The sequence below is a fragment of the Ornithorhynchus anatinus genome, chromosome 8 (assembly GCF_004115215.2).
Source record: "Ornithorhynchus anatinus isolate Pmale09 chromosome 8, mOrnAna1.pri.v4, whole genome shotgun sequence".
NCBI lineage: Eukaryota > Metazoa > Chordata > Mammalia > Monotremata > Ornithorhynchidae > Ornithorhynchus > Ornithorhynchus anatinus.
The window spans coordinates 5,481,648-5,506,132 of record NC_041735.1 but is presented as its reverse complement, the minus strand read 5'-3'; the positions used below and the strand labels follow the sequence as shown (position 1 = coordinate 5,506,132).

Here is a 24,485-nt window from a genome sequence, read left to right as displayed (position 1 = left end):
TACCTGCTGTGTGACCTCGGGCAAGTCACTTAAACTGCTCTACGCCTCATTCGCCTCTTGGGTAAAACGGGGAGTAAGACTGTCATTGAGACCGTGTCCCACCCAATTACCTTGTATCAGTGTTACGGTCCCCGGCCCATAAAACCAAAAGTGCCGTCCAAACTTCGTGAAACCCAGACCCACTCGAAAAGCCAGATCCGCTCCTCGGGATGTTGGACTAGGATAATCGGAAGTCTAAGAGGCGAAAGGAGAACGGACCGAGCCCAACCAGCAGCAAAACACGTCGCACCGGGGCCTCAACTGTGCAACTGTCTCCCACGCGTCAGTCCTTTTGGGCCCACTCAGATCCGTAAGTAAAACTCACTGGCAGCGGTGCCGTGTTTGAAGATGAAGGACAACCCGTATGCACACAACACAAACGCACTCCCAGTCCCAGACCAACAACTGCACCACACATCCCCTCGCACTGCTACGGCAATAACATGCAGACACACTCTCTGTAGCCACTGATTTTCGTTTACTGAGCAGCAGATTCTTTTGACCCACACAGCTTCCCACAGTGATTGGCGAGACCTTGAGGATACAAGAAAGGTTGTGCGTACTGAATAGTTGAGCCAGGAGGAGGAGGGAGCGCGTGCCCACGGCGGGCGAGAAATTAGGGCCAGCGAGAAGCTGACGTCTGCTCCGCTGATCCAGAACAATCACCCGAATGCAGAGGAGAATGCTACCCACCACCGTGCCCTGCTTCTGAAGATCACTTCCCTCGTCATTTAAAGCGGTCCGACGACGGGGCGGACGATGGCTTCTTCTTCGTCAGCCTCAGGAGGCGTCTCCCGTCTCAATCCTGTACCCAGAGACCCGGAGTTAGAGGGCGGCGTTAGGAACCTTAGGAAAAGTCTGCAACAGGTCAGTACCTTCCTCCCCAGGTCCGAGGGTCCTGCGTTGATAGTATTTGTTAAGGGCTGACTGTCCTAAGCGCTGGGGGACATACAAGCTAAGCAGGTTGGACACGGTCCCTGTCCCACGTGGGGCTCACATCTTCATTCCCATTTTGCAGATGAGGTAACTGAGGCCTGGAGAAATGAAATGACTTGCCCTAGGTCACATAGCAGACAAGCGGCAGAGCCGGGATTAGAACCCAGGTCCTTCTGGCTCCCACGCCCAGGCTTTAGCCACGAGGCCATGCTGCAGGGGGACACGGGAGCTCGGAGAGGGAAAGTGCTTAGCTGGGGTTTTCATTCATTCATTCGTATTTATTGAGCGCTTATTGTGTTCAAAGCACTGTACTAAGCACTTGGGAGAGTAAAATACAACAACAGACATATTCCCTGCCCACAGCGAGCTCACGGTCAACGGGGCTCAGTGGAAAGAGCCGGGCTTGGGAGTCGGAGGTCATGGGTTCAAATCCCGGCTCTGCCACTTGTCAGCTGTGTGACTGTGGGCAAGTCACTTCACTGTGCCTCAGTGACCTCATCTGTAAAATGGGGATTAACCGTGAGCCTCACATGGGACAACCTGATTACCCTGTATCTACCCCAGCGCTTAGAACGGTGCTCTGCACGTAGTAAGCGCTTAACAAATACCGACATTATTAGAGAGCCAGCCAGAACCGGACCAGCGCAAGAACTTCCAGCCCTTGAGCCTGCGAACTTCCAGCGGGAACCGGGATGTCCGGAACTTCGAAGGGGAGGGGGGTGGATGAAGGGGGGGCGATGCGTACCTCGAGGCGGGGAGGACCACTTCAGAGCCGAGAGGAAGATCAGAGGGTCGTGCCAGGGGGCAGCCCGTAGGCCTTGTACAACTGCTCCACCAGGGCCGCCTTCTCCTGCTCAGGAAGGAAGCTGGACTTGGCCGCGTTGATGTTCTGGGGAAGGAGACGAGGCCAACGGTGAGAGGGAGAAACCAAGGAGGAGTAGGCGGGTCCACCTTGGGGGAAACGGACCCGAATGGGCATGAACAGTAGATGGGGTTTAAACCTGGGGTCTGATGGATTTGAGGGGGGGATGGCGTGAGGGAAAGGACGGAGGAGAGTCGAGAGAGAGGCACAGCTAAGAGGCTGGCGTGGGAGGACTGAAGATGGCGAGTTGGGGAAGTGAGCAGATAAGGGGAGGCCGGATGGTGACGAGCCTTGACGCCGATCGGGAGGAGTTTGATGTGGAGAGGCACAGGGAGCCAGGAAAGGTTCGAGAGGAGAGATGAAGGCCGCACGACGCTTCAGGAAGACGGTCTGGGGAGCGGCGGCTTCCTATCGCCAAGATCGGAGAGAGAGAGAGGCCGGAGGCTGGGAGACCAGAGAGGAGGTTAATGCAGTAGTCTAGCCGCGGCAAAATTAGAGAGGGTACTAAAGTGGGAGCAGCATGGGAGGAGAGGAAGAGATGGACCTGGGAGATCTGGGACGGAAAGAACCGGACCGAAAGTGAGAGTTGAACGACAGCTAAGTGCCGGTCGTATTTATTGTGAGCTTACTGGGTGCAGAGTACTTTCCGAGGTGCTTGGGAGAGTACAATATAAAAGTGTAACAGACACATTCCCCGCCCACAAAGAGCTTACGGTCTAGAGGGGGCTTACACCAAGATGGCGGCCGCTGAGACTGGGAACGGCGAGGTGTCGGCGGGGATGGGAAAGTCGGGGGTGGAATGGCGGGGTCACCTCCGACGACCAGGAAGGAGCCTGTGGGGCTCCAGTGCTTCTGGGGAAGGGGGCAGGCCGGCCTCCGTCCGGGCTAAGGCCCCGTCGGTGCCTCCGCCACTGTCCCCCAACCTACCAGCCTCATGAACTCCTCCTCGGTGAAGTTCATGTCGTTCTTGGTGATCCGGTATTCGGTGTCAATGGTGGACTTGAAGACGAGAGGGTCATCAGTGTTGAGGGAGTAGTTGGCTTTATCGTTCTTAAATCTGGGGGACAGGCAGGAAGGGGAAATAGGGAGGACAGAGGGGTAAGCTTTCTTGGGGACGCAAACTCCCCAAATTGGGGAAACGGAATTCCATTTTAGCTCAGTTCAACCCAGGACTCTCAACCGGGGCTCATTCCCCATGGAATGTCAGTGGGCCCCTCTGCCTCCAATCAATCCATGGTACTTATTGAGCACCTACTATGTTTACGGCACCACGCTCAGTGCCTGGGAGAACTCAATAGAGTTGGTAGAGTGGCTTCCTGTCCTCAAAGAGCTTACAAGAGGTAGGAGCAGGGACCCAAAATTCTGATGAAACAAGTAATGATTATAATAACTGTGGTATACATCATACTGTGTGCCAAGCACTGTGCTAAGAGTAAACAGAGACAGTGTGCAGGGTTCACAGTCAAGGGGAGGAAGAAAGGTGTTTAATCCCCTATTTTACAGATGAGAAAACTAAGGCACAGAGTAGTGTGAACTTGGCCAAGGCCCAGAGCAGGCAAGTAGCGGAGCTGGGATTAGAACCCGTGGTGCAGTGCATAGAGCCCGGGCTTGGGAGTCAGAAGGTTATGGGTTCTAATCCCACTCTGCCATGTGTCTGTGGGACCTTGGGCAGGTCACTTCACAGTGCTTGGCACGTAGTAAGTGCTTAAATACCATCACTTTTATTCTTTGTGCTTCATCAGTATTGGGAACCCCATGTGGAACAAGGAACTATGACCCACCTGACTTGCCTGATTCCATCCCAGTGCTTAGTATAGTGTCTGGCACATAGTAAGCGCTTAGCAAATACCAGAATTATTATGATAATTGTTATTGGAGCAGCGTGGCTCAGTGGAAAGAGCCTGGGCTGGGGAGTCAGGAGTCATGGGTTTGAATCCCGGCTCTGCCACTTACAGCTGTGTGACTGTGGGCGAGTCACTTCACTTCTCTGTGCCTCAGTTCCCTCATCTGTAAAATGGGGATTAAAACTGTGAGCCCACGTGGGACAACCTGATTACCCTGTATCTACCCCAGCGTTTAGAACAGTGCTCTACACATAGTAAGCGCTTAACAAATACCAACATTAAGACAGGATTTCGGGCAGCTTCTGGACCCTGTGCCTTCTCCTCTCTCCATCTGCTTGGGGGTACAGTGTTTCAGTAGTTCAGCTAAGTGGCTAGGGTTGCAGTCCTCAGCCCCTATTGACAGCCTGATGAAATACTACCAGGCTGATAATAATAATAATTATTATTATTATTGTATTTGTTAAGCACTTATTCATGCCAGGCCCTGTATTAAGCGCTGGGGTGGATACAAGTAAATCAGCCTGGTCACAATCACTATCCCACGTGGGGTGCACACTCAATCTTTATTTTTCAGATGAAGTCACTGAGGCCCCGAGAAGTGACTTGCCCAAAGTCACACAGCAGACAAGTGGCAGAGCAGGGATTAGAACCCATGACCATCTGATTCTCAGGTCCGTGCTCTATCAACTAAACCGCGTTGCTTCTAATCTCACTCCGGGCAGCGTGGCCTAATGATAAGACCATCGAACTGGGCATCAGGAGACCCAGCTCTGCCCCTGGTCTGCTTTGTGACCTTGATCAAATTACTCAACCTCTCTGTTTCCTACTCCGTAAAATGGGGATAATATAAATGAGAGCCCAGGGTGGGGCAGAACCCGCACCCAAACTCATAACCTCATGTCTACCCTGGCACTTAGCAAATGCCACAGTTATTACTAAAAGCAAGGAGGCACCAGAGAGAGCCAGGACAGGAAGCTTCATCGAGCCACTGGCCCTTTCCCTCTTCCAGGTGCCTCTCCGGCCTCTCCAACCTGCCAGCCCCGAGTCAATGCCACTGGTGGCGAGGAGAAGCAGTGTGCCCTAATGGATAGAGCCCGGGCCTGGGAGTCAGAAGGACCTGGATTCTAATCCCAGCTCCGTCACTTGTCTGCTGTGTGACCTTGGGCGACTCACTTCACTTCTTTGGACCTCGGTGACCTTGTCTGTAAATCGGGGATTAAAGGCTGGGAGCCCCAGGTGGGACAGGGACTGTGTCCAACCTGATAAGTTTGGATCAACCCCAGCGCTTAGTATAATAGTGCCTGGCACATACTAAGTATTTAACAAATATAATAAAAAAAAGGAGGGGGCGTCTGGTCAGAGGTCCAGGCCCAGGAGGAGGTCACGGAGGGGCCGTTGCCGAGCTCACCTGATGACAGGGTGCTTGGAGAAGTCGGGGTCGCAGGCTCCGGTCAGGTAGCTGGACCACGGGCAGACCTGTGGGAGAGAGGACACGTGTATCAGGGACCCTCGGGACGCCTCCCCCCGCCCCCGGCCGCTGATTCCAGAAGCAGGCCGAGCTGCTCTGGGATCGCGGAGACTACAGGGATCGCGTCCTTGACTTTGAGGATCTACGCGTCCGAGCCCCCGGCCTGGATCCCGACCCGTGGCCACGGCCAGTTCCCAGCCCAGCCCCCAGCCCCTGAGGCTAGCTCGGCGTCCGGCCCCAGAGCCAACACGGTATCCATCGCCCAGTCTAATGCCCAGGTGAGCGCTGTGGATGATGATGTAGCTGACCCGAAGTGGCACTTAATAATAATTACGGTATTTGTTAAGCACTTACTATGTGCCAGGTACTGTACTAAATGCTGTGGTGGACACAAACCAATTGGGTTGGACACAGTCCCCGGCCCACGTGGGACTCCCAGTAATAATAATGATAATAACGATTATGGTATTTGTTGGCTTACTATGTGCCAAGCATTGTTCTATGTGGTGGGATAGATACAAGGTAATCGGGTTGTCCCATGTGGGGCTCAGTCTCAATCCCCGTTTTACAGATGAGGAAACTGAGGCACAGAGAAGTTAAGTGACTTGCCCAAGGTCATTCATTCAATAGTATTTATTGAGCGCTTACTATGTGCAGAGCACTGTACTAAGCGCTTGGAATGTACAAATCGGCAACAGATACAGGCAGTCCCTGCCCATTGACGGGCTTACTATATAGGTATATAGCTGTGTATTTACAAACACACGGTTGCCACGTGGTGGAACTGGGATTAGAACCCACGCCCTCTGCCTCCCAAGCCCATGCTCTTGCCACTAGGCCGTGCTGCTTCTCTACCAATCTCAAACCCCATTTTACAGATGAGGTAACTGAGGTCCAAAGAAGTGAAGCGACTTGTCCAAAGTCACACAGCAGACCAGCGGCAGAGCCGGGATTACTGAGATCCGGGCCTCGCATCCTCATGTTCAGGGACTGTGGAAGAGCCCCCTACTCTGCCCTCTCCGTGGCCCCCCCCGGCCTCAGCCTGGGGCCCGGAGGCCCACGAGGGGCAGGAGACAAGTGTGGGCGGGGGCTGGGGGGGCAGCTCACAGCTGTTTGCAGCCCTGGAAGCTCTTAGGCCAAACTGCCCCCCGAGGAGCCCCAGAAATCCCCGGGGACGGTACCGCCAAGGCCCTGGAGCCACCCGGCCGGGGGCAACCCAGGGTGGCAGCCGCTACGGGAGGCTTCCTCACCTCAAAGTGCATGTTTTCAGCCTTCAGGCGGCTGTACAGGGCCGGGTCTTCCAGAGTGTGGTACCCGTGGCCGATCCTCTCCGCCTTGAGCACGTCCACAGCCTGAGGAGGGGAAGAGAGAGGGGCCGAGGTGGGGGCGTGGGGGCCCGAGGGCAGCTCTCCCCAGCCGTGCCGAGCCCGGGAGCCCCGACCGAACCTGCCTTCTTACCTGCTGCACCACCTCGGAGGAGCCCACCTCGCCGGCGTGGACGGTCCGGCGAATGCCGCTCTTCACGGCCTCCTGAGGGAGCGGAGGACGGCCGTGCGTGAGGGTCTGGGAGGCCGGGCCCCCTCCGGCCCCACCCCGGCCCACAGCGCCCGGGGATAAGTGCGGACGAGGGTCGAGCGGCCAGCTGGCAGCCCGAGACTTGCCCCACTTGAGGGGACGCGCCCCACGGGGCCCTTCGGGGAAGCCCAACTGTCTCCTACCTACTTCTCCGCTCGCTTCTCCCACCCACCCCGGCTCGCCCTCTTCGTTCCTCTCACGCCCACTTACCGGCTGGGCCTTGTTCTCTTGCGTCCAACCCGCTTGACTTCTATCGACCCCAGTGCTTACGTCGGTATTTGACACAATCTGAGCACTTTACAAATACCGTCAAGCAGCAGCATCGTCACCATTACTATCATCATCATTATTAGTCTCTCCCACTGCCGACTTCTCCCCATTGGAGTATAAACTTTGCAGGGAGGGCACATGTCACTTCCTGGTTTTCTACTTCGCGTGCACAGGGTAGAGGGCCCGGGCCTCCAGGGGGCACTCGATAAATACAGTTGCTGCAGCTGCTTCGGCAACCGGGAGGACCTTTTCCGGTCCTCCCCCGTCTTCACGGCAGGAGGAAAGCGGACCCAAGCAACAGGCCCCTTCTCGGACACCTGCTCCCTGCTCTAGCTCTGCCAGAGGAAGAGAGAGGATCCCGGGAAGCCCCACAGCCAGGAGGACCCCAGTGTCTTCTCCGTGATGAAGGAAACCTTTAGGACCCCCCCGCCCCGGGGCCCGCCTGCTGCCCGAGCCCTCCCGAATCACCTGGTAGGCCTTCACGTGGCCTTCGAAGGAGCTGCTTCCTGAGATGGTCTCGTCCCCAGCCAGGTCGATGGCCACCACGGTCTGATCGCGGTATTTCTTACACAGCTCCACCACCTCCGGAGACCAGCCTGTGGGACCGAGGGCTCAGTCCACGGGGGAGGAGGAGAGCCGAGCCGCTCAACAGGGGACCCTCCCCACCCCACCCCAGAAAGGCCGAGCCTAGCGGTCTTACATCCAGGAAGCCGCCCTGGACCCCCACCATCCAGATCCCCCGCCCGGGTCTGCCCAAACCCATCTACCCCGGGGCCAAAGGGGAGGGGAAAATGACCCCAGTGGAGGTGGCAACCTCCAGAGTTGAAACCAGTGCCATCCCTACTGTCTTCCTGCCCCAGCGCCGGGCACTGGCCTAGGGTCCTTCCATGGGCCAGTGCAAGCCCAGGGGCTAGGAAGGTCCTCTAGATCGGAAGCTCCTTGTGGGCGGGGAACGTATCCGTTGCCCTCTCGCAAGCGCTTAATCCAGTGCTCTGCACACAGAAGGCGCTCAATAAATATGACAGAATGAATGAGTGATCACAGCCCAACCCCAGTCGCAGGTTTTGGAGGGCGGGGGAGACCCCCCAGGCTCTCTGGAGGGTGGGGGGACGGGGGCAGGGAGCTCGGGTCTGCCCTGACAGCCCTCTTGGCTGCCAGAGTTGAGGCTGGGGCTGCCGGGGTCTGGAGCGGGAGGGCTCCAGGAATGGGGGGCCGTTCAGGGCCGCGGGGGCCGGGCAGCGGAAGAGACGGACACCGGGCACAGCGCCTCCTCCCTGCCAGGCCAGGGGCCGGACGGGGCGGACCCTCCGCCCTGCGGCCCCTTCGGGCCCCGGCTGAGGCAAGGCCAAGGGGGAGCCTTCCCTCCGGGAGTCCCGGCCGGCCTCAGCGGAGTCTCTGCTTCCCCAGGGGCAGTGGGGGAGAGCTGGGACGGAGAAGGAAGCTGAATCTGGTGCGGTGGGGAAGGCGGCCAAGCTGGGGCGAAAACTCTCTAGGTCTCCAAGCCCACCCCCCAACCACGACTCTCCCCAAAAAGTCTCTGCTCCGGCCTGGGAGGTGGAATTTCCAAATAAGTCTCAAATGCAGGCAATTTCAGGGACCTGCAACACTTTCAGCAAATACTAATAACGGTATTCGTTGAGCGTTTCCTACGTAGGCACCGTACTAAGCCCCGGAGTGGATAAAATCGGGTTGGGCGCCGTCCCTGTCCCACGTGGGGCTCACGGTCTGAATCCCCATTTTATAGATGAAGTAACCGAGGCCCAGAGGAGTGAAGTGACTTTGCCCTAGGTCGCACAGCAGACGGGCGGCAGAGGCGGGATTAGAACACAGGTCCTTTCGACTCCCAGGCCCGTGCTCTACCCCCTACGCCATGCCGCTGCTCGTGGCGGCACGAGAAATCCCTCCCCCGGGAAAAAGCAGCCATCCCGGCTAGGGCTCAGGCTAAGGCTCTGAAGATGCCTGATCGTGGCATCCAAAGACAGCCGGGGGCAAAGCCAGGCGGGCAGCTGCGGGAACCACAGCTGCCCGCGGCCCAGGGCGACGGAAAGGCTGTCGAAAGCCCCAACCCCTGAAACAAGCGGGCTGTGGGCTAGTGGGGGAGGACCCGGCTGAAACAGACCCTTTTGCAAAGGCGAAGCGGCTGTTCTTCCCTCCCGCCACCCCGAGCCACGGCCCCGTAACTCCTCCTCCTCAACCACCACCACGGTGCCACCCCCTTCCGCCCCGAGCTCTACCCGGGAGAGGCCGCTCGCAAGAAGCTTCTCACACAGGTGCAACCACGCAGCCACTCCAGCTCAAGTGAAGAGTCTGAACCTCAGGAAGGCCAGAGGGCGGGAGGCAGAGAGGGGTGCAGAGGGGAGCGCCGTGAGGCAAGCTGCGGCCTCTTCCTCTTTAGTTTTTAAAGGGCCGGCACTGGGGCTCCCTCTGCTCGTCCACTTTGCTTGTTCTCTGGGGAATGCCCAAGGCCCAGAGGGATTATAAAGCTGCACCGGAACTGACACCAAAGCGAGCAGGCTAAACCGGTCTCTGCACGTAGGTGTAGTGGGTGTGGGGTCCCACTCCAGGCAAGGAACCTGAGGCCCAGAGAACTTAAGTCCATTCGCCCGGGTCACCCAGCGATTTAGAAGCAGAGCGGGGACCGGGACGGCCGGCCCCGGCCCCGGGGATTAACCTCGGCCTGGCCGAGATCTCGGCTCGCCCCGATCTCGCCCTTCTTGGAGGCTCTGGGAGGAAGGAGGGCAGGTATGGTGAGGGGAAAACACCTCCTTTCCGTCTCTATCTGTTGCTGAATTGTCCATTCCAAGCGCTTAGTCCAGGGCTCTGCACGTAGTAAGCGCTCAATAGAGACTATTGAATGAATGAATGGTAATCATTGTGAATAAAAACAAAATCCTGAACTTCCCAACGGGAGTCTCCTGTCCAGTGGAGAAGCAGCGTGGCCTAGAGGATAGAGCACGGGCCCGGGAGACAGAAGGACCTGGGTTCTAATTCCGGCTCTGCCACTTGTCTGCTGCGTGACCTCAGGAAAGTCGCTTCACTTCTCTGTGCCTCTGTTACCTCATCTGTAAAATGGAGATTAAGACTGAGCCCCGTGTGGGACAGGGAAGGTGTCCAACCCGACTACCTTGTGTCGACTACAGCGTTTAGTACAGCGCCTGGCACGTAAAAAACACTTTAATACCACAGTTGTGATTATGAGAGCTGTTCCCTGCAAGAGACGGTGAGTAAGCGAGGATTTCATGCACTGTATTGCTTGACGCTTTGCTTCTTAAGAATCACGACAGTGAAACTCGAGTCAACCTCTGTAAGCATTTGGCCGGGCTCGATTTCTTCACCTCGCCCTCACGCTCCGGCCGACCAGCCCTCCCGGTGGGTAGCCGAGGAGCAGCAACGACTGCTCAGGGAGACAGATTTCTCTCTTGCCCGTAGCCCCGGGAGACGGCAGGGGAAGATTCTCCATCGGGCAGAGGGAGAAACTGAGTCAGGGAAGGAAGAAATAGGATGATGAAGGAAGTATGCCTAGTCTGGGAGGAAGGAAGGCGGGAGGGGCATTCCAGGGGCAAGAACGCCCCTCCCACCCACCACGATGGCCAAGTCAAGGCTTCCCTGAGCCCTAGGAGCGAGCAGAGAGGGACAAGGGAGAGGGAGTGGAGGCTGGAATACATTACTTGGCATATGGCGCATGCAGCATAGAATAGACCTGACTTTGACTTTGAAATCGCGCTCCCCGGCCTGCAGTCCTTCGTTCACAATCTTCACCACTTCGTCAGGTGTGAGGTCACCCCTGGGAGGGAGAGAGACGTCCCGGGAGAGCCATCAGCCCCGTCCGCTCCTCGGTGATAGGGGAAACCTGGCCGGGGCAACCTGGACGTCGCCTCACCCGGCCCGGAACCCAGGGGTGTTGGCCCGGCATCAGTTTGGTCGGAGGGACCTGGACACCTCCTCACCTGGCCCGGGTGGACAAGAGTCCAGGGGGGCTAATCCAGCAATGTGGGGGGGGACCGCTCCCCTCGGACTTCCGTTCCCCAACCGATACTTGGGGGATGGCCCCATCTCACCCCAACACAGATTTTAGGGTTCTGCTTTGGGTCAGACCAGCAGACCGGATTTGAGTGGGAGAAAGCCCCGAAGGTCAGGCAGAAGCCAGCTTCTCTGAGTTCCTGCTGCAGCAATCACTGGACTCAGGTTTGGGGGCAGAGGGAGACTTGTGGCTTTGCCAAAGTCAGATTTTAGAGTTCTGCTTTGGGCCAGGCCGGCAGGAGGGGACCTTGGAACCCCAGCTTCCCTTGTCCTCCTCCTCCTCCTCTTGCACAGCCCACCTTGGGTCACTAGAAAGTGATCTGGCACCAGTTTTCCGGGACCCCGGCTGCGAGGACGGCGTGGCCCAACCTAGGGGTGCGAGACCACCCCCGCCCCCAGGACTCACAAGCAGCTCTGTGGTTATTTGGGTTCTTGCCGCCCCATTTCCCTGTCCACTTGTCATCCGCCCCCCTTCCCGTCTCCCCTTCTCTATCTTTCCTGCCTCGACCTCGCTCCAAAATATGACAAGAGTAACAAGCCCGGAGTGACAAGCCCCCCACCCAACCACTCACCGGTGCTCACCCCTCCTCTTGGCGGGGCTTGGAGGGGATTTCGAGCCCAAGGCCGGTGGGCGAGTGAGCCCATGCAGGCCACCGCCTCCCCCAGCGACACCCCTACCCTTACTCACTCTTCCTGGTTCCAGGGGATGGGCTTCACCTTGGAGTTGGCCAGGAAGTGTGGGCTGTACCTCACCTCCACGTAGGCTATGCCCTCCTGGGCCTTCATCTCCACAAACTCATAGGCGATCCTGTACACGGCTTCCCGGTCGCCCCTGGAAGCGAGAGGGCCGGCGAAGGGGGCTCAGGCCCAGTCCTCCCGCCGGGGGTCAGCGGCTCGGCCCGCTCCCCGGCCCGCCCGCCTGGTTTCCCTGAGCCTGAGGACTTGCCGTCCACGGGGCCTGGGCCTCTTGGAGATTAACAGTGGGGCTCGAAGGGACTCTTTCCCTTTGAGCTCCCTTGCCCGGTCCGGGATGGCGGGGAGGAAAGCTACTCTCCTTTCCCCTGTGGCCCACTTCACCATTTGAGACCCTCCCTGGGCGAAGAGGGAGGCTTTCGGAGCCCCCAGGAGCTGAGACCCTTAAACAAGTGCCCGGGCTGCTCCAGGTCTGGAACAGGTCCGGCCTGGTCACGGCGGGGCAGGAGAGTCCAGCTGCCCCTCACCCGGCACCTCCGAGGGACCCCCCCCCCGGGAGTAGCCACCGGTCCTCCGACAGCCAGCAGCCGAGGAAACAGAGGGCAGGGCACCGGAGAGAAGTTCTGGGTGAAAGGGAGGGAGGGTGGGCGGGAGAGCGAGTCGGGGGGCCGGTGTGGGAAGGGGGTGAACCGGAGGGCGCAGGAAGCTCTCCCCGGTGCTGGGGGCGACGCCGGACCGGAGAGGACTCCTGGCTTTGTTCGGATGGGCCGACCGACTGTTGACTGAGGAAGCGGAAGGGATGGGTGGGGGAGAGAGGAAAGCGGGGGCACTTACGCAATAACTGGCATGTAATAGTCAAATTTGGCTAAGAATTCCGGAAGGCTGAGAGGTCTGTCCATCCCGATCACTTCCCGCAGCCCCTCGGGGGTATCCGCAGGGAGAGGGATCCCTCTCTTCCTGGAAGCAGAAGCAAGTGGAACCAGGGATGCAGTGGACCCAGCCCTGTCCCCCTCTCCCCTCTGCCCCTTCCCCCTGCCCCGCTCCAGCGTCATCTTTGTCTCCGGAAGAAGTTGCAGCCGCCACGCTGCAGAAATAGCATGGCACAGTGGAAGCGGCACGGCGTAACACATACAGCACTGGCCTGGGAGTCAGAAATTCATGGGTTCTAATCCCGGCTCTGCCGCTTGTCTGCTGTGTGACCTCGGGCAAGTCGCTTCACTTCTCTGGGCCTCAGTTCCCTCATCTAGAAAATGGGGATTGAGACTGAGCCTCTCGTGGGACGGGGACCGTGTCCAACCCGATTTGCCTGCACCCACCCCAGCGCTCAGTAGTGTCTGGCGCATAGTAAGTGCTTAACACCATAATTATTATTATTATTATTATCTCCTCATCGGGGAAGGGTCATGCTGGCCTGGGGGACCTGCTGAGGGCATATGGGGAGGTGGAGGGAAAAGCCTTGCGCCACACTGCCTCTTGGGATACTCTCCCAATCGCTTAGTACAGTAATCTGCCCAGAGTAAGCGCTCACTACATTCTATTGAGCGATTTGAGTGGGAGAAAGCCCAGGGAGGTCAGGCAGAAGCCAGATTCTCTGAGTTCCTGCCGCAGCAATCACTGGACTCGGGTTTGGGGGCAGAGGGTGGCTTGTGGCTTTGCCAAAGAGGGTGTGCCGGGAAGGGAGAGGGAGGAGGGGACACCTGGGTCTAATCTCTAACCCGTGCCCAGACTGGGCCTTATCGAGGGGAGTGATTTCCGCAACGATTCCTGTTTGTCGAGATAAGGGCTCGGTCCCTCTCTGGGCTCATCGAGATTGCCCTCGCCCGCTTCCCATCCTTCCTCCCAGCCCCGGGCCCGCCCCCCTGCCCTGGTAACCTGCATTGGTTGACAAGGAGAGGGGAGCAATCTCTCCCTGATTTGTCTCGGGACCCTCCCCAATCTGTCCAGAGGACGCTTTCGGCAACCCTGCGCCACCCTCCATCCCTCCACTTACTTGCCAAAGTAGAGAATGGTCTCTGGCTTAATGGCTCCATCCAGGTGGACATGCAGTTCGACCTATTGGAGAAACGACGCCATCGGTGACCCGCCGAGGGAGGTGAAGCCCCCGGGCTCAGGCCAGCGGGAGGTGGAAGAAGTCCAGGCTGGGTTGGGCGGGCCACACTTCGAGGAGGGGAGCGTGGAAGCCAGAGACACGGGACTAACCTCGCTGCCCCAGCCCTGGGAGCCGGGAGGGGGCCTACCCGGCCTTGGCTCTCTGCTCCCTAGGTGTGAGAAAAGGGGGAACAAATTCCAGGGGGAAAAGCCTTGGAGGGGGATTAGTCCCAAAGCTGGGCTGTGTCTTACTGGGGACCACCCCCCACCTACTGAGAGGGAAGAGGAAACTAAGAAAGGGGAAAGAGCGGGAGGTGCTCAAAGAATGAAATGATTCCAGCTACTTTCTCAGGGTACGTGGTGGGGACGGGGGATGAGGGAGAGAAGGGTAGGTAGGCTTCATTCCTGGTCCCCTTCCTGAGGGGGAAAAGAGCCAGGATGGTTGGTCCGTTTCCGAAAGGTGGCATAGACGCTTTGGCTCCAAAAGAGCCTTTCATCTCTCTCCTCCTGCCCCTTTCTGGGCAGAACTACCTGGTGTCCGTCTCCCACTCTAGACTGTAAGCTCACTGTGGGCAGGGAATGTGTCTGTTTATTGTTATATTGTACTCTCCCAAGATCTTAGTACAGCGCTCTGCACACAGTAAGGGCTCAGTAAATACTTTGCACTTCCCTGTGCCTCGGGTCACCTCCTCTGTAAAATGAGGATAACAATAAAAATAATTATGGCATTTAAGTGCTTATTACGTGCCAGGCACTGTACTGAGCATTGGGGTAGATATAAGCAATTCTGGTTGGACACAGTCCCTATCCCCCATGGGTCTCACAGTCTCAGTCCCCATTTTGCAGATAAGGGAACTGAGGCCCAGAGAAGTAAAATGACTTGCCTGAGGTCACACCACAGACAAGTGGCGGAGCTGGGATTAGAAGCCATAACCTTCTGACTCCCAGGCCCGTGTTCTAACCACAACGCCATGCTGCTTCTCCCAGGAAAAGAGTGTAAGCTCCATGTGGGACAGGGACTGTGTCCAACCTGATTAACTTGTATCTACCCCAGCACTTAGAACAGTACTTGACACATAGTAAGCGCTTAACAAGTACTGTCATTATTATTATTATGATTAACTGAATGATCCTCTGTGAAGGTTAGAGGACACAGCCTGGTGGAGAGGTCCGATCGGACAAGGGACTGCCCCGATTCCAGGACCCGGAGATGTATCCAGGTTCAGTGTGGATTGAAGAATCACCAGCTCTTCCATCTAAATGGGGGAAAAGGAGAGCGAAGACGGGGACGCACGGATAGGGTGGGAAGTTGGGCGGCTGGCACGGGGAAGGGGAGGAGAGAAGGAAGGAGGAACTAGAGGCTCAGCCGTGTGACCAGGGCTGAGGCACTGCTGATTCGACACCCCACAGATCCCTGCAGCCGCCACCCCCGCCAGTCATCCAAATCCACACAACCGGACCGGGTCACTAACCTGGAATTCCTGGCGGAAGGGAAGCCCTGGGGAAGCCAAGGGCGATCTCGGTGAGGATGTGGGTCAGCGAGCCCAAGGCCCGTATTCATTCATTCATTCAGTAGTATTTATTGAGCGCTTACTGTGTGCAGAGCACTGTACTAAGTACTTGGAAAGTATAGGACAATATAGTACAATATAGACCCCGTAGCTGGGGTCTCCAGGAAACCGGCCCGCTCCCCGAGGGCCTCCCCTATCTTCCGGGGGCCAAAGACGGGAAGCCCGCGCGCGTCGGCCGAGGGCAGCCTGGAGGAGGTGGCTTCAGGAGCCAGTCGGGGTCCCGCCAATACTTTGTTAAGCGCTTACTATGTGCCAAGCACAAGATACAAGATAATGAGGTTGGACACATCAATCCCTGCCCCACATGGGGACAGTCTTAATCCCCACGCTACAGACGAGGTAACTGAGGCCCAGAATAGCCAAGTCAAACCCAAGGTCATACAGCAGACAAGTGGCGGAGCCAGGATTAGAACCCAGGTCCTTCCGACTCCCAGGCCCCTGCTCTACCTACTAAACCGCTCTGCTTCTCTGTTCCCGAGAGGCAGCGGTCCCACACTTATGTCCACAGCTGTGATTTATTTATTTCTATTAATGTCTGTCTCCCCGACTCTCAACTGTAAGCTCATTTTGGGCAGGGAAAGTGTCCGTTCATTGTAGTGTACTCTCCCAAGAGCTTAGTCCAGTGCTCTGCACTTAGTAAGCGCTCAGTAAATACGGTTGAATGAACGAATGCACTCGCCGGGCCCGCCGGACCCCCCTTGGCTCTTGTCGGACGCTGGGCAGGGCTGACGGAGCTCCGCCTGCCCTGGAAGGGGCTTTCGAGGGGGTGGGGGGACAGGCAAGGGGACGGGAAGGAAGGGTTGGGCTGCAGCTTGAGGAACACGAGACAGCCGTCTCCTGGGTCTCTTCTGGAGCCAAAAACCTCGGGTCAAACCGGGACTCGAGCGAGAAGGCCTGGGGTAAGCACAGCTTTCTCCGTGAGGTGAAGGAGGGGGAGGGAGGCAGGGCAGTGCGGGGCTCCATCCCCTGAGAAATTCCTTCCCGCTCACACCCTCCTGGTGAGCATCCTCATCTTCTAGATGGTGACCTCGCTGTGGGCAGGGAACGCTATTGTACTTTCTCAAGTGCTTAGTACAGTGATCTGCACTCGGTAAATGCTTAATTAATATGACGACGAATGAATTATAGCAGTAGCATTTTGTCAAGCACTTATTATGTGCCAAAGACTGTGCCATGTGCTGAGGTAGACGCTAGATAATCAGTTGGGCTCACGGTCAAAGAGGAGAGGAAAAGGTAATTCATCCCCATTTTAAGGATGAGAAAAACTGAGGTCCAGAGAGGCGTGGCCTAGTAGGTAGATCACGGGACTCTTGAGCATCATCATCTTCTAGACGGTGACCTCACTGGGGGCGGGGAATGTCACCGTTTATTGTTGTATTGTATTTTCCCAAGTGCTTAGTACAGTGCTCTCCACCCAGGAAGTGCTTAATTAATACGACTGAGCACGGGACTGTTAGTCATAAGGACCTGTGTTCTAATCCTGGCTCTACCACTTGCCTGCTGGGTGACCTTGTGCAAGTCATTTCACTTCTCCTCGCCTCATGGGGGTAAAGATTGCGAGTCTCACGGGGGAAACGGACTGTGCCCGACCTGATGAACTTGTACGTACCCTAGCGCTTAATACGGGCCCTGGCAGAGAGTAAGCACTTAAGGAAGCCGCTCCCTCCTCTCTCCCAGCCTCTGGAAACCCGAGGTCAAGCCTCGCTCACGTCAGCGGGGCAGGCAGGATGAACGCTCCTCTCTCTCTCCACTCTGTCAGCAGTAGTAGGTCTAATCGAGGTAATGATTCTCGGCTTCCGGGTTCAAAACCCAGACCGCTCCGGGTACGCCCATCTGCCCTTTCCACTCCTCCCTTCCTGGCACCCTCACTTTGAACTTTCAAAGAACGTGAAAAGGTTTGGTCTCACTTGGAAGTTTCCCCGATTTGCGGCAGTTGGACTTCAGAGACGCGGCGTGACCCAGTGGAAAGAGCATGGGCCCGGGAGACAGAGGAAGTGGGTTCTAATCTGGGCCCCATCATATACCAACTCTGATATACTGTACTCTCCCAAGTGCTCAGTACAGTGGTCTGCAGATGGTAAGAGCTCAATAAATACAATAATAATAATAATAATACTGTTGGTATTTGTTAAGCACTTACTATGTACGGAGCACTGTTCTAAGAGCTGGGCTAGATCCAGGGTAATCAGGTTGTCCCACGTGAGGCTCACAGTTTATCCCCATTTTACAGATGAGGTAACTGAGGCCCAGAGAAGTGAAGTGACTTGCCCACAGTCAAACAGCTGACAAGTGGCGGAGCTGGGATTCGAACCCATGACCTCTGACTCCCAAGCCCGGGCTCCTTCCACTGAGCCACGCTGCTTCAAGTGATTGATTTACCTGCAACGCGACACTGGGAAAGTCACGTGACTTTTCTGTTCCTCAGTTCCCTCATCTACAAAATGGGGATGCAATCCCTCTTCTCCCTCCTATTTAGACTTTGAGCCCCACGTGGCTGATGATCTTGTATCTATCCCAGTGCTTAGTACAGATACCACAATTATTACTATCATTATTATTATCTCTTCTGAACTTGGACCAGTGGAGGAACGGTTAGTGTTCGGGGACGATTTTTTGTATCTATGCCCGTGCTTAGTTCAAATGCCACAGTCATTATCATTATTATTATTATCTGTCCTGAAATTGGACCAGCGGAGGAAAGGTTAGTCCTATTTGGGACCTGATGATCTTCTATCTACCCAGTTCTTAGTACAGACACCACAATTATTACTATTATCATTATTATTTCAGCCGTGAACTTGGGCCAGCGGAGGAATGGTTAGTCCTACGTGGGAAACTCATGCTCTTGCATCTCTCCCAGTGCTTAGTACAAATACCACAATTATTATTATTATTTACTCGTTCAGTCGTATTTATTGAGCGCTTATCGTGTGCAGAGCACTGTACTGAGTGCTTGGAAAGTAATAATAATAATGATGATGGTATTTGTTAAGCACTTACTATGTGCCAAGCACTGTTCTAAGCACTGGGGTAGATACGAGGTCATCAGGTTGTCCTATGTGGGGCTCACAGTCTTGATCCCCGTTTTACAGATGAGGTGACTGAGGCCCAGAGAAGTCAAGTGACTTGCCTAAGGTCACACGGCAGACAAGTGGCGGAGCCGGGATTAGAACCCACCACCTCTGACTCCCAAGCCCGTGTACAGTTCAGCAATAAAGAGAGACAATCCCTGCCCACACCGGGCTTACAGTGCAGAATGGGGCAGACAGACATCAAAATAAGTAAACAGGCATCAATATAAATAAATAGAATTACAGATATATACACGTCCAAACAAGTAAAAATTGTTTCTTAGTATAAATAGCACAATTATTATTATTATTTTTATTATCTGTCCTGAACCTGGACCCGTGGAGGACCTGATGTGGGACCTGATGATCTGGTATCTACCCCAGTGCTTAATACAAATACCATAATTATCATTATTATCATTATTATTATCTGTCCTGAACTTGGACCCGTGGAGGAATGGTTAGTGCTGTGTGAGACCTGATGATCTTCTATCTACCCCAGTGCTCAGTACAAATATCACGATTATCATCATCATCATCATTATCGGTCCGAAACCTGGACCAGCGGAAGAGTGGTCAGTCCCCATGGGGGACCTGTTGATCTTGCATCTACCCCAGTGCTTGGTACAAAGACCACTATTATTATTATTATTGTTATCATCTGTCCTGAACCAGGACCAGCAGAGGAAGGGCGAGTCCCCACCGGGCTCACGGACCCAGTCGGTGGGAACGGAGCGGGAAGGCGCCGGGACTCTGCCGATCGATGGGCCGTGAGCACGGTGGCTCCGAGGGCAACGTCTAGTCGGCCTCCTGGCTCTGCCCGCTCCGGACCTGGGGGTCCCCGCGGGTCCAGCTCCTCTGGCCCTCCCGCAGCAGGTCACGCACACGTTCCCGGGAAAAGGACCCGGCGGAGGCGGCGGGCCAACCCGTCCGCGCCGGGCCCACCGGGTTCCGGCTCATCGGTCTCCCCGTCCCCCGCTGCCCCTCCGAGCCCAGACGGAGGGTCTGCCCCTTCCGTTTCCCGTGCCCAGCTGAGCGCCGGCCCCATCTGCCTTTCCAGTTTAGAGGCAAACGGGACACCTTCCCCTCACTCCCCGGAGGCCCGCTCTTTCAACAGAAACCCAGGCTCATCGGGGAGGTTGGGCCGGAAACCCGCAAGATCGCGGGGTGGCCGCTGCCTCCGCCGGCTCTCCTCTATCATATGAGAAGCGGCGGGGCTCGGTGGCCAGAGCCCGGGGTTGGGGGTCGGAGGCCGTGGGTTCCAATCCCGCCTCCGCCACTTATCAGCTGTGTGACCTGGGGCAAGTCACTTCCTTTCTCTGGGCCTCAGTTCCCTCATCTGTAAAATGGGGATGAAGACCGCGAGCCCCACGTGGGACAACCCGATTACCTCGTATCTACGCCACCGCGTAGAACGGTGCTTGGCACGGAGTAAGCGCTTAACAAATACCATTATTATTATTATTATTATCGTCATTATCTCTACTCACACGGCCTGGTCCTCTGGGCGGGACAGCTCCCTTTCAGCCTGGCGTCCCTTTCCCCGGTCATTCCTGAGGCAGGCCGGGCGGTGGGGCAATCCGAAGGCCACCCCGGGGAGGGCAATCGCGGGGGTCGTTATTCATCCGTCCGTCCGATTGTATTTACCGAGCTCTTACTGTGTGCGGAGCACTGTACTGAGCACTTGGGAGAGGCCGATGCAGTAAACAGGCGCATTCCCTATCCACAGCCAGCTCACGGTGTAGAAGGGGAGACAGACGGGAATAAAAATAAATTCGAGATGGGTAGATAAGTGCCACGGGGCTGATGAGACGGGGGATGAATAAAAGGGAGCGAGTCAGGGTGACGGAGAAGGGAGTGGGGGAAGAGGAATGGAGGGCTTAGTCAGGGAGGGCCTCCGGGAGGAGATGGGCTCTCGGTAAGGCTTTGAGGTGGGGGGGGAGGGTCGCTGTCTGTCGGCTGGGAGGTCGGAATTGTCGGCTGACTATGGCCGGGCCTCCGCCCTGAAGGAGACATCAAAATAGGTAATAATAACAATGTTGGTATTTGTTAAGCGCTTACTATGTGCCGAGCACTGTTCTAAGCGCTGGGGGAGATACAGGGTCATCGGGTCGTCCCACGGGAGGCTCCCAGTTAATCCCCATTTTACAGATGAGGGAACCGAGGCACAGAAAAGTTAAGTAACTTGCCCACAGTCACCCAGCTGACAAGCGGCAGAGCCGGGAGTCGAACTCGTGACCTGTGACTTCGAAGCCCAGGCTCTTTTCCACTGAGCCACGCTGCTTCCTCTCCTTGCCAGACCTACGAGCCACAGTCTGTTTATTGTTCTCTCGTCCTCTCCCAAGCCCTCAGTCCAATGCTCTGCACACAGTAAGCGCTCAATAAATACAGTCGGCTGACTGACAGCCTGGACCCCGGGCCCGGCAGGGCTGAGAAAGAGATCTCATCTCTCCCTCCCTTCTGCGTCGCCCTGACTTGCTCCTCTTGCTCTTCCCCGCTCTCAGCCCCCGAGCCCTCATGTCCATATCTGTCATTTTATTTATTTGTCTTGATGTCTCCCCATCTAGACTGCAACGTCCTCGCGGGCAGGAAACGTCACTGTTGTTTCCCAAGCGCTCAGTACAGCGCTCCGCACCCCGTAAGCGTGCAATCGAAACGACTGAATGAATGAAGATCGAATCGGGAGGCGGGAAGGTTTCCGGGCCGGGGGTTAGGATTCCGATCGATCGGCACGGGGACTCCGTCCTGGGCTCGAGGCCCGAGCCGGGGCTGCGGGGGCGGGGAGGGGGGGGGGTCCTCCACATCTTCTAAAAACCTGGGCCTCGGGCCAAGGAGGACTTGGCGTCTGAGCAAATCCAGAGAGGCCCTGAGCAGCCCCGGACACGGCTCAGCCGGGCGGAGAAGCCCCGGCTGCGTCTTGTAAGCTCCGAGACGTCCATCTCTCCCTCTAGGATGCAAACCCCTCGCGGGCGGTGGACGGGTCTACCCATTCTGCTGTGTGGTATTCTCCCAAACGCTTAATACACCGCATACTGTGGGCAAGTCACTTCGCTACTCCGGGCCTCAGTTACTCCAGCCGTAAAACGGGGATTAAGAGCGTGAACTCTATGGGGGACAGGGGCTGACTAGCTTGTATCTGTTCAAGTGCTTGGAACCGTACTTGGCACGTAGTGAGCGCTTACTAAGTACCATAATTATTATTAATTATTATCCACCCCACGAAGCCCAGGGTGGACAGCTGACCATAAATGGATCGGGAGAGTTACGGCCGACGTATATCCTCGATCCTCGCCTCCGGTCTCATTCGTTCGATCGTTCAACTCGATCCTATTTATTGAGCGCTTACTGGGTGCAGAGTACTGTACTAAGCGCTTGGGAAAGTACACTATAACAATAAACGTATTCCCTGCCCCTAACGACCTGAGTCTAGAGGGTCTCCTTATCTCCAGCACTCATGTGCCTATGTACATAAGCGTGGCTTAGTGGAAAGAGCCCGAGGTTGGGAGTCACTGGTCGTGGGTTCTAATCCCAGCTCTGCCACTTCTCAGCGGTGTGACTTTGGGCAAGTCGCTTAACGTCTCTGTGCCTCAGTTCCCTAGAGAAGCAGCGTGGCTCGGCGGAAAGAGCCCGGGCTTTGGAGTCAGAGGTCACGGGTTCGAATCCCGGCTCGGCCACTCGTCAGCTGTGGGACTGTGGGCGAGTCACTTCACTTCTCGGGGGCCTCAGTTCCCTCATCTGTAAAATGGGGACTAAGACCGTGAGCCCCACGTGGGACAACCTGATTCCCCTCTGTCTACCCCAGCGCTTAGAACGGTGCTCGGCACATAGTAAGCGCTTAACAAATACCAACATTATTATTATTATTATCCCCTCACCTGTAAAATGGGGATGAAGACTGTGAGCCCCACACGGGACAACCTTGTATCTCCCCCAGCGTTTAGAACAGGGCTTGGAAATAGTAAGCGCTTAACCAACACCATAATTATTCCCAAAGACTGTAAGCCTCTTGTGGGCAGGGATTGTCTCTCTTTGTCGCTGTAATGTGCTTTCTAAGCGCCCAGGACAGTGCTCTGCACACAGTAAGTGCTCAATAAATGCGATGGAATGAATGAATTCATTCCATCAAATTTGTTGAGCGCTTACTGTGTGCGGAACGTTGTCCCAACCGCTTGGAAAGTACAATTCGAATGACTTCTATTGTCCTCTCCCAAGCACTCAGGACAGCGCTGTGCACACAGTCAGCGCTCAACAGATACACTTGAATGACTGAATGAATGCTATACTGTTCTCTTGTCCTCTCCCAAGCGCTTAGGACAGCGCTCTGCACACAGCGCTCAACAAATAATAATGCTGGTATCTGTTAAGCGCTTACTATGTGCAGAGCGCTGTTCTAAGCGCCGGGGGAGACACAGGGGAATCAGGTTGTCCCACGTGGGGCTCACGGTCTTCATCCCCATTTTACAGATGGGGTACCTGAGGCCCAGAGAAGTGAAGTGACTTGCCCACGGTCACACGGCTGACAAGTGGCAGAGCTGGGATTCGAACTCAAGACCTCTGACTCCAAAGCCCATGCTTTTTCCACTGAGCCACGCTGCTTCTCTATACGGTTCAGCGACTGAATGCTATATTGTTCTCTTGTCCTCTTCCAAGCGCTCAGTACAGTGCTCTGCACACAGTCAGCGCTCAACAAATACAACGAGGACTGAAAGCTACATTGTTCTCTCGTCCTCTCCCCAGCGCTCAGGACAGCGTTCTGCACAGTCGGCGCTCAGCAAATACGATTCGGTGACTGAATGACTGTTATATTGTCGTATTGTCCTCTCCCCAGCGCTTAGGACAGCGTTCTGCCCAGAGTCAGCGCTCAATAAATAGGATGGAATGACTGCTATATTGTTCTCTCGTTCTCTCCCCAGCGCTTAGGACAGTGCTTTGCACACAGTCAGCGCTCAATAAATAGGATGGAATGATCGCTATGTTGTGGTATTGTCCTCTCCCCAGCGCTTAGGAGAGCGTTCTGCACAGAGTCAGCGCTCAGTAAATAGGATGGAATGATCGCTATGTTGTGGTATTGTCCTCTCCCCAGCGCTTAGGACAGCGTTCTGCACAGAGTCGGCGCTCAATAAATAGGATGGGACGATTGCAATATCGCGGTATTGTCCTCTCCCCAGCGCTTAGGAGAGCGTTCTGCACAGAGTCAGCGCTCAATAAATAGGATGGAATGATCGCTATGTTGTGGTATCGTCCTCTCCCCAGCGCTTAGGACAGCGTTCTGCACAGAGTCGGCGCTCAATAAATAGGATGGGATGATTGCTATATGGTGGTATTGTCCTCTCCCCAGCGCTTAGGAGCGCGCTCTGCACAGTCATTGCTCAATAAATAGGATGGGATGATTGCTATATCGTGATATTATCCTCTCCCCAGAGCTTAGGAGAGCGCTCTGCACAGAGTCAGCGCTCAATAAATAGGATGGGATGATTGCAACATCGCGATATTATCCTCTCCCCAGCGCTTAGGAGCGCATTCTGCACAGAGTCAGCGCTCAATAAATAGGATGGGATGATTGCTATATCGCGATATTATCCTCTCCCCAGAGCTTAGGAGAACGCTCCGCACAGTCAGCGCTCAATAAATAGGATGGAATGATCGCTATGTTGTGGTATTGTCCTCTCCCCAGCGCTTAGGACAGCGTTCTGCACAGAGTCGGCGCTCAATAAATAGGATGGGACGATTGCAATATCGCGGTATTGTCCTCTCCCCAGCGCTTAGGAGCGCGCTCCGCACCCAGTCAGGGCTGAATAAGCAGGATCGACCGAGTCAAGGGGAAGGGCAAGAGGCTGCTCGGTCCCGATCCCGGCGAGGAGCCCCTTTCCCTCCCCCCCCCCGCGGCCTCGATCACTCACTTTAGGCTTGTTAAACGTGGCCATCGCTTGGATCGATGCGCCGATCGATGGATGGATGGATGGATGGATGGAGCGGGATCGATGGATCGATAGGTGGTGGCGATGGACCGGGCCCGTCCCGCCCGCCGGCGCGGCCCCCGCTCTTATT

The 24,485-nt window shown here is 56.0% G+C and overlaps 1 protein-coding gene across 1 annotated transcript; it reads right to left on the bottom strand.

The window, feature by feature from the left end:
* Positions 1–494: 494 nt before the first annotated feature.
* ADA (adenosine deaminase) lies at positions 495–24,485 on the bottom strand. Its single transcript, XM_029070296.2, has 12 exons — positions 24,338–24,485; positions 13,698–13,759; positions 12,542–12,664; positions 11,703–11,846; positions 10,663–10,778; positions 7,463–7,590; positions 6,608–6,679; positions 6,400–6,501; positions 5,090–5,157; positions 2,765–2,894; positions 1,721–1,864; positions 495–844 (listed from the first exon to the last, which is right to left on the bottom strand). The coding sequence occupies exons 1-11, from the start codon at positions 24,359–24,361 to the stop codon at positions 1,760–1,762; spliced, it is 1,074 nt and encodes a 357-aa protein (XP_028926129.1). The 5' UTR covers positions 24,362–24,485; the 3' UTR covers positions 495–844; positions 1,721–1,759.